A 10,163-nucleotide genomic window follows, 5' to 3' on the forward strand; every position below is an offset into this window, starting at 1 on the left:
TAAAAAAGGCCTATAGACGAATATACATTTCCATAATTATAATTTTAAAAATAGCCTAGTCCCATACAATAATTATAAAACGTCTAAAAAATATTTTTAGTGAACATTTGACTACATCCTAATCGGTACTTTTCACCACAATTTATTTTCACCTTAAGATCTTTGTTGTTTTATTTGTCACTTTAAGTTACTTTTGGATAAAAGCATCTGATAAAGAAAATGAAATAAACTCAAACACACACCCGATAAAGCTCTTGGAGGGCATGGCATGTGTAATGTTGGGGTCATTGGTATAGTAGTAGCCATTGCCATGTAGATGTCGCTCAGTGTTTCCATACCGCACAGTCACTCTATGTTCTCCTGTCCTGTTACTAGCCCTAGTGATACACCTGATAGTTTCCTCCTGCACACGTGATATTCTGCAGAGGAAAAGGAGGGGATAAAACAACTTACTAATCACAGACAATACTCATAGTACACCAATCCTCAGGATACAGTTTTCCACAGTGATATGTGATACTTACAACATACAAGGCACATTCCCTAGTAGGACACTGATATCAGTAACACGACCAGTCAAAAGTTTTCTGCCTGTGATTGTCAAAGTTGTTCCTCCTGCAAGTGGTCCTCTCTGAGGAGAAACTTCTATCAGCTTTGGGTCCTTAAAGGATGCAAGGTTGAGAAATACAATCAGAAGAAATTCTGCATTCAGGAACTAAAGATTTACAGTTTTTTCTACTGCAATCATCAAGTCAGAAGGAATTCCACAACAACCATTTTCAAATAACAATGCACCAACACAATAATCAGACAAAAAAAAAAACTAGAAATGGAAGGATAGGGGATATGGTTATATGGCATGACGTTAGTCATTCACAATGTGTGTAACCTTATAACCACACTTTTATGTCACGTCAAAGCACAATATGCCACAGTCATGTTTTGTATAGACTGTATCAGTACACACTGAAAATGAATCTTAACTTTTGTCTTCACCTTTATACCACAACACTTATTTAGCTTCAAAAGTGTTGTCTTTTATGCACAGGGGCAAGAGATGTAACTGTACAAAATTACTATTCATATTGTAAATTTATTTAAGGAATTAACCCACAAACTGCATTGATCATTTACTAATCATTTGTTCTTAACATGTTTGACTGACTTTCTTCCATGGAACACAAAGTAAGAAATTCTGAAAGATGTACTACTGGTCACTATCTTCCATGCATTGAAATGGGGAATGGTGTGTTAAAGATGAAAATAAAAACACAAAAACACAATTAAAATATTATAAAAATTAATAACAGTCTATACAACTCGCACACTATACTCAAAGTCTTCTGAAGCCATAATGATGGTCATTATTGTCGATTCCTCAAACAAACAAGTTATATAGACCACTTTTATGATATTTTTGAGGGCAGTGGCCAGATATTCAGGCCAATAAATTTTTTGCAATGACATGAAAAATGGCAAATTGCCACCCAATACATTTTTTGCAATGACATGATAAATGGTAAATAGTTTTTGTTAATACTGCTAGTTAATTGTAAATACAAGTGAACCTGGTAGCTGAATAGCTGACTTGACAGGCCGAAACCTCCACCAGACACTTTCACTGAGACGTGGCCAGACTTCTCCTCTCCACTTGCTGCAGTTGTACATATAATTCTAATAAAACGGAGAGTAAGCATAAACAAATGCGTGAGACACAAAGAAACAAAGCAAATGGACAAATACTTCCTAAAACCATGTAATCAGTGTAATAAGTGAACTGCAAATATATTGTAAAGAACAATATATTGTAAAGAACTCCTGAAGCAGTGTCCTTTAAGGGAACACCAGGTATTAAGACTTATGGCTTAATATAATGTAAATGACGTCTCTTATTGAAATATGTAAAAATCCATGAAAGATTTAAATTATTTAAAAAATCCACATTGTTTCATAAATTGTTTGGACTATTAGAGGGTGCCATTATTTTGATAACGAAAAACGGTTGCACTCTGTGAGCTACTGGCGCTACCTGTTGCTACTTTTACCACAACACTAAAATATCGACACAATGACCACAGCTACTGAAAGAGCTTCCAGGTGGCGATGGATAAGTGTAGGCTTAAACCAAATGGCGTACCATTGATTTTCCCCACAAGGAGTCTGATTGCCCCCAGTATCCTGTGAAATCTGCACTGAGAAACTCCTTTAGTGGCTGCGGCGTCATGACAGGCATTGGCATTATTACATCCAGCCAGGATGGCATCTAGCATTTTACTGTCTCTGCCATTTGTAAGCTCTTTCAGTAGCTGTCTTAAAGGCATGAGGACTAAAGCGAAGAAAACAAAAATGTAGGTCTTTAGAAAGTTATTCGTCCACAGGCATCTTTCCATTTTTTTTTTTTGTTTCTTCTTACCACTAAGAAAGCAGTGAAGACTTTGCTGTTGCCCTTCGACTGAAAATTACAACCAAAAGCCACACAATGTGGCATCATATCAGTATTTTATTTTACAAGTTGCTTATTTTGAGGTGTGCTGTGGTAAAATTCATCTTAATATTAGTCTTAATACCCGTGGTTCCCTTTATAATCAACTTGAGGCATTCACATTATAACCTGCAGTCATCTAGTCAATGGCAGCATTTACACGAGTTTGCACACAATGTTTGGGTATTTACCTGGAAGATATTTCATATAGATGTGGTATAACAGTGCAGGGCACACCCGCAACAGTCACAGACTGAAGGATATCCTGAGCTTTCTGTCCCAAGTTAGACCCAGAAACAGTTAAAGTAATGCCTCCTTCCACCAACCCTGACAAAGGCTCCACCTATGGAAAGAAAACCAATCTTTAGGGATATCTGTTTTTATTTGGTGGTACAGATTTACATTTACACTTACATATTTGGTAGAGGATTTTAACCAAGGTGACTTACATTGCTTTCAAGTTATACATTTAATCTGATCATGCATTTCCTGGGGATTGATGACCTTGATGAACATGACCTTGATTTAAAGGTAACACTTAAATTTAGGGACCTATTCTCACTATTAACTAGTTGTTTATTAGCATGTATGTTACTAGCATATTGACTGTTTATTAGTACTTATAAAGCACATATTCAACTTAACTACTACCTTACTAACTGTTTAGGAATTATTAGCGAGAATTGGATCTTAAAATAAAGTGTGACCAATTGAAACATACCCACTATAGAACAAATTTGGAATTAATGATTATTTTAGATATGTACACTGACCAAAATTATAAATGCAACACTTTTGTTTTTGCCCCATTTTTCATGAGCTGAACTCAAAGATCTAAGACTTTTCTATGTACACAAAAGGCCTATTTTGGTCAAATATTGTTCACAAATCTGTCTAAATCTTTGTTAGTGAGCACTTCTCCTTTGCTGAGATAATCCATCCACCTCACAGGTGTGGCATATAAAGATGCTGATTAGACAGCATGATTGTGGAATGTTGGTCCACTCCTCTTCAATGGTTGTGCGAAGTTGCTGGATATTGGCAGGAACTGAAACACGCTGTCGTATACACCGATCTAGAGCATCCTATACATGCTCAATAGGTGATATTTCCGGTAAGTATTCTGGCCTTGCAAGAACTGGGATGTTTTTCAGCTTCCAGGAATTGTGTACAGATCCTTGCAACATGGGGATGTGCATTATCATGCTGCAACATGAGGTGATGGTCGTGGATGAATGGCACAACAATGGGCCTCAGGATCTCTTCACGGTATCTCTGTGCATTAAAAATGCCATCAATAAAATGAACCTGTGTTCATTGTCTATAACATACGCCTGCACATAACATAACCCCACCGCCACCACGGGCCACTCGATCCACAACGTTGACATTAGCAAACTGCTCACCCACACGACGCCATACACGCTGTTTGCCATCTGCCCTGTACAGTGAAAACCAGGATTCATCTGTGAAGAGAACACCTCTCCAAAGTGCCAGATGCCATCGAATGTGAGCATTTGCCCACTCAAGTCAGTTACGATGACAAACTGCAGTCAGGTCGAGACCCCGATGAGGATGACGAGCATGCAGATGAGCTTCCCCAAGACGGTTTCTAACAGTTTGTGCAGAAATTCTTTGGTTATGCAAAGCGATCGTTGCAGCAGCTGTCCAGTTGGCTGGTCTCAGACAATCTTGTAGGTGAAAATGCTGGATAAGGAGGTCTTGGGCTGATGAGGTTACATGTGGTCTGCGGTTATGAGGCCGGTTGGATGTGCTGCCAAATTCACTAAAACGCCTTTGGAGACGGCTTATGGTAGAGAAATGAACATTCCATTCACGGGCAACAGCTCTGGTGGACATTTCAGCAGTCAGCATGCCAATTACACACTCCCTCAAAACTTGCGACATCTGTGGCATTGTGCTGTGTGATAAAACTGCACATTATAGAGTGGCCTTTTATTGTGGCCAGCCTAAGGCACACCTGTGCAATAATCATGCTGTCTAATCAGCATCTTGATATGCCACACCTGTGAGGTCGATGGTTTATCTCGGCAAAGGAGAAGTGCTCACTAACACAGATTTAGACAGATTTGTGAACAATATTTGAGAGAAATAGGCCTTGTGTACATTGAGTTCAGCTCATGAAAAATGGGGGCAAAAACAAGTGTTGCGTTTACAGTTTTAATTAATTTAATTAATTTATTGCTTATACTTATAAATCTAACACACTGAATTAATGTCAAATTCATTATTCATTATTTTATGTCCTTGGAAGGTACCTCTTACATCATGTATTGTCATAACACAGATAAATCATACACACAGATACATACAAAGAGGTTCCACTCAGATTCTACGTATATTAATTGTAGGGCCAGCATGTTTCTCTTACAGAGAGTGAGTCAGGAGTGGAATAACAGAACAGAGAAAAAAAATAATAGAGGTTTTGGTTGATCTGATCACAAGTGGTCAGTGTTTCTGAGCTAAACAAAATAATTTAAGATATGTGCTTGCTTTAAAGAGTTACAAACCACATTTGCACTAAATAATTCTGCATGTAGTTAAGTTTGAGATTGTTTAACAAACCAAATGAATGAGAGGAGCAGGACAGGTCATTTCGATGTGTTGGGAACAGGACTCTCTGTAAACACAACTGCTTCCACACCACACACAGTTGTACTTCTGATCTGCAGTATGACAACGGCTACAGTCCAAGTGTCCAACTGAACAGTTATATAACGTCACTGAAATAGTGAAAACACAAAGAATATCAGTTAGAACATATACAAAGTAGACTAATTCATACATAAGAGTAAGATTCAGTAACTATATTTTCAAAGAATTGTTTTATTTACCAATGTAAAAAGACTATCAGGCCAAAAGGCATGAAGACTACACTATTAACAAATAAGTGTTAAATTGGATGAAAGGGAGACAACAACCAAGAAAATAAAATCAATTAAATAAATGCAACCAAGAAAATTAATCAAGAAAATAAATGCATTTTGTATGAATATCGGTCTTACATTCGTTATTCATTACATTTTAAAATATATTCAGATAGAAAGCAGTTGTTTTAAATAGTAGGAATATTTCACAATATTACAGCTTTTGCTGTAATTTGGATCAAATAAATGCAGGCTTGGTGAGCAGAAGAAACTTAAAAAAAAATTTAAATCTTCTGTTCAAAATTTTTTGACTGGCAGTGTATATTTAGCTTTTTTTTATGGAAAGTGCCAAGGCCCTGCAGCTATGTATATAATGGGTTCATAATACAATAAAAAATATATACTTGTGTGTATTTTGCATGAACACAGTTCATCATGAATTTCAACAATATTATACTCACCATAAAGGTCAGTGCTGTCAATATGAAAAGTGTCTTTTCTCTTCACATACACCATGGCATTATACTCTCTAACTGGCTCTGCATAGGAATACTACAGAAAAAAAATGAGAGTATCAATGATATCTGCAAACTGCAGTCTTTCCTCTCAGAGGCAATTAAAACTACTACATAGTTGTTGTTTTCTTCTATAATTATTGTTGTGGGCTTTTGCCTTGACTTAGACAGCTTAGCCCACATTGTAGAGAAGTGTCAGGAAACTAAAGTGAGCAACAGGGAGACGACACACATTTTTAAACGTGCATTATCTGCCTGGCTACACCTCTGCCAAACTAGTATATACAGTATACACAGTATATACTAGAGCAGTGCTTCTCAAACACATCCTAGGGACCTCCACTACTGCATATTTTGGATGTCTTCCTCATTGGTCACACACAATTCAAGGTGACATCTAAAAAAGTCCACACTAGCATTTTTGAGTATTTTCCAAAGGTTTTTCATCCACACTTAAACATTAGAAAATACTAAATTACCAAATCATCTTAGCTATAAACGTCTAATTAGTTGTGTTAGATGAGGGAGACATTCAAAACGTGCACTTTTTTGCACTAGTGTATGCATTTTGTGGACTACAATATGAGGGCCTCATAACATGCTCTGAATTGTGTTGTTGTGGTACCTGGTGAGCATGACAGGTGACGTCAAACACAGAAGGATTTGCCTCATTCAGCGTCACATCTGCATCAACCACCACAGTTTGCCCCTCAATCACCAATACACACTCGTACTCCAGCTCTTCATCCTAGGCACAAGTGTTAGTTTAAACAGTTGGTGTTTGTTTGTTTTTTAAATCAGACAGAAGTGTGTGTCTGTTTGTTTATTTTTACCTGATAGAGATGCAAGTTGCGGGCCAGCAGAGAGATTTTTCTCTGAGTTAGGGCAGGAAGCAGAGAGGACCCTTGAATCTTCTCCACACATGGGCAGGCAGATGCCCCCCAATTGACAAACGTGCCTTCATCAGCCTGATTTAAACACAGAGCGAAAAAGAGCAGTAGAAAGGCATTTAGGGAATAAAGGATTTACATGACCAAAAAATAAATTCTACTACTAAATACTACATTTCTTTCTGGGTTATAATTTAATTTATAATTTTGCATTAGGTTAATGCATGTGACCAAATGACAAAATTTGTTTTATCTGAATCAATAAATTTAATTTTATTTACAATGTTTACTCAGGACATTCAACTACATGTTAAAAACAAAATCACAAAGATGGAGATGGTAAATGTTCAAGAATTTTACAATCTTTTCTGTTGTTGTAGAATAAAACACTGAAGTAAAATGCTTTAAAAATAAACAAGTAGCTTATAAACCTAAAGTTTAAAAAAATGTACAGTAAATTAATAGAAAAATGACATAAAAATTACTGTTAAAGTAAAAAATGAGCTGATAATATAACACAATAAATTACTACATTTAGCTATTATTTAACAGTAAATACTACACTTGTTGTAATCAGTCATTTTAAGTTATCTCACAACTCTTGATATCCACTTTATTAAATGCAAATATGAGCATTAACATTTTAAATTGACAATGGGATGTTTCTAAGCAGCCATCTCAAGTTTGATTAGCTGTATAAAACCAATTCGCTATGCTTCTTGGTGCTTCTCTGGAAATATGTCATCATATTATTATACTGTGTAATGTAAATACTATAATTGTGTACTTAGTACTGTGTATTATAAATCAAAGTGTAAATTAAATAAATATGAGAATATTTACAGATTTTTGTTTTGTTATTCCAAACTAAGAAACTGCATAATAAGCAAGACTTTAAAAAAATGCTTGCATCAATTATGGATGTTTGTACTCACCGGTAAATCTGCTGAGTCATACTGGTAATCAGCATCTATGTCTGTACTTCTCAAACGGAAGTATACTGGGGAATTAGTGTCTGATTCTCCATCCCCTGATAAGACTGTAGCTGCAGAAAATGTTGCGTTGTCGTTTTCTACCTGATCCACCTCCTCAGTTTCCTCTGAAGCCAAATGAGCCACTTCACTCTCAGTGATTATCCTATTCTCTGAAGGCACGGCAGGTGACACTTTCTCAGACATAGGCAAAAAGTCATTGGTTTCAGAATCAGACATGTTTGGTTCTGGATTTGAAGGTAAAACTGTAGTTTGGGTTTCATTTATCAAATTCAGTGTTTCTGCCAAATTGTGAGGGGTGCTGGTAAGCAAACTATCATGTGTGACTGGCTCCATTAGTGGTGGCAGTTCTGTTTCAGCCAGTGGCGATGGCAGTGATATCCTTTGCTCTTCAGCAGCTTCGATTTCTGATGGCAATTCAGTTTTTACAACCACTTCCAAACTTGCAAGAGTAACCACATCAGTGTCTGTCTCCCTCAGAGCCACTGATTCAATATCTGTAACAAGAAGCTCTTTTTCTGAGAGGATCTCATCTAGCAGAGAGAGTGTGGAGGATGGCTGTACTGTGGTCTCAGCTGTGGAAGAGGGGAGAAAGGCACTTGTGGGCGCAGAAGACGGCTTGAAAGTGGAAGAAATCGTAGTTGATGGTGTTGGATTCACAGGTTCAGGAGAGGTTAATGATTCCAGTACAGAAGTAACAGTTTCAGTTATTGCAGTGGATGTAGTCTGAGGTTTAGTATGAGCCGTGGTTTCAGGGACTTTATGTGTTGTGACTGGTGAGGTCATGAATGCAGCTCTAGGGGCTTTGGTTGCAGGAGGTAGGGTGGGAGGAGATTTCCACTAAGAGTGAGAAGTGCAGGGAAAAACAAGAAAGGCACAATGTTAAAATAAATACAAATATATGGTTATAGAAGGAACTATTACAAATGACTTTGGTACTCATGTAAAAAAATAATTTAAAAACTATAATTTCACACTGCTTTGATTTATGAAACATGGTTTTGCATTCTCAAGCTGTAATATTCCTAGCAGAATGCTGATGCAAACATGGACCACTTGGAACACTGCATACGTGAACCTGGACCACAAAACCAGTCTCAAAGGATTAGTTCACTTCTAGAACAAAAATGTACAGATAATTTACACACAGCTTTGCCATCCAAGATGTTCATGTCTTTCTTTCTTCAATCGTAAATAAAATATGTTTCTTGAGGGAAACGTTTCAGGAATTATCTCCATATCGTGGACTTCAATGATGCCCCCAAGTCTGAACTTCCAAAATGCATCTTAAATGCAGCTTCAAAGGGTTCTAAACGATCCCAGCCGAGGAAGGAGGGTCTTATCTAGTGAAACAATCTGTGATTTTCAAAACAAACTGACAACTTATATACTTTTTAACCTCAAATGCTCATCTTGTCTCGTCTCTGCGTTGAGCATGCCGTAGCCTGTGTAAGTTAGGGTATGTTGAAAAATTCCCGTGTTGTTTTTTTTTCCTTCAACTTCAAAATCGCCCAACATCGCTCTTTTCCCTTTTTTCGACCTACCCTAACCGAATTGAACCGGAAAAAACAGAGCTCACACAGACATAGACAAGACAAGCTTACATAAATAGTGAATTTGTTTTGAAAATTACAGATCGTTTCGCTAGATAAGACCCTTCTTCCTCGGCTGGGATCGTTTAGAGCCCTTTGAAGCTGCATTTAAACTGCATTTTGGAAGTTCAAACTCGGGGGCACCATTGAAGTCCATTATATGGAGAGAAATCCTGAAATATTTTCCTCAAGAAACAATTTCTTATCGACTGAAGAAAGAAAGACATGAACATCTTGGTTGAAAAGAGAGTGAATAAATTATCTGTAAATTCTTTTTCTGAAAGTGAACTACTCCTTTAAGAAGCAAAAATATATTGTATGGGCCAAAATTATCGATTTTTCTTTTATGCCAAAAATCATTAGGATATTAAGTAAATATCATGTTCCATGAAGATATTTTGTAACAAATATCTCCAAACTTAATTTTTGATTAGTGATATGCATTGCTAAGAACTTCATTTGCACAACTTTAAAGGTGATTTTCTCAAAAAAAAATTTTTGCACCATCAGATTCTAGATTTTCAAGTCCTAACACACCATACATCAATGGAAAGCTTATTTATTTAACTTTTTAGATTATGTATAAATCTCAATTTCAAACAATTTACCCTTATGACTGATTTTGTGGTCCAAGGTCACATATTAGCCTTACTAAGATGAAATCTGTGTTTTAATCTTTTAAAAGCATGATGAACAAATTAACCATTTTAGCATTTTAGTCAATTACAACTATGAAATAATAACAAGACTATATATATATATATATATATATATATATATATATATATATATATATATATATAT

The 10,163-nt window shown here is 36.4% G+C and overlaps 1 protein-coding gene across 1 annotated transcript in view; it reads right to left on the reverse strand.

Moving 5' to 3' along the window:
- Positions 1-10,163, reverse strand: part of plxnb1b (plexin b1b) — a 29,744-nt gene that overhangs the window by 12,199 nt on the left and 7,382 nt on the right. Inside the window, exons 9-18 of the mRNA XM_073852519.1 lie at positions 8,815-8,845; positions 7,711-8,607; positions 6,719-6,853; positions 6,511-6,633; positions 5,832-5,922; positions 5,069-5,226; positions 2,674-2,825; positions 1,569-1,674; positions 525-661; positions 243-419 (exon numbers count right to left, since the gene is read on the reverse strand). Coding sequence (XP_073708620.1) covers positions 243-419; positions 525-661; positions 1,569-1,674; positions 2,674-2,825; positions 5,069-5,226; positions 5,832-5,922; positions 6,511-6,633; positions 6,719-6,853; positions 7,711-8,607; positions 8,815-8,845 — 2,007 coding nt within the window. The remainder of the gene's footprint in view (positions 1-242; positions 420-524; positions 662-1,568; positions 1,675-2,673; positions 2,826-5,068; positions 5,227-5,831; positions 5,923-6,510; positions 6,634-6,718; positions 6,854-7,710; positions 8,608-8,814; positions 8,846-10,163) is intronic.

This window comes from Garra rufa, chromosome 12 (genome assembly GCF_049309525.1).
Source record: "Garra rufa chromosome 12, GarRuf1.0, whole genome shotgun sequence".
NCBI classification, from domain to species: Eukaryota; Metazoa; Chordata; class Actinopteri; order Cypriniformes; family Cyprinidae; genus Garra; species Garra rufa.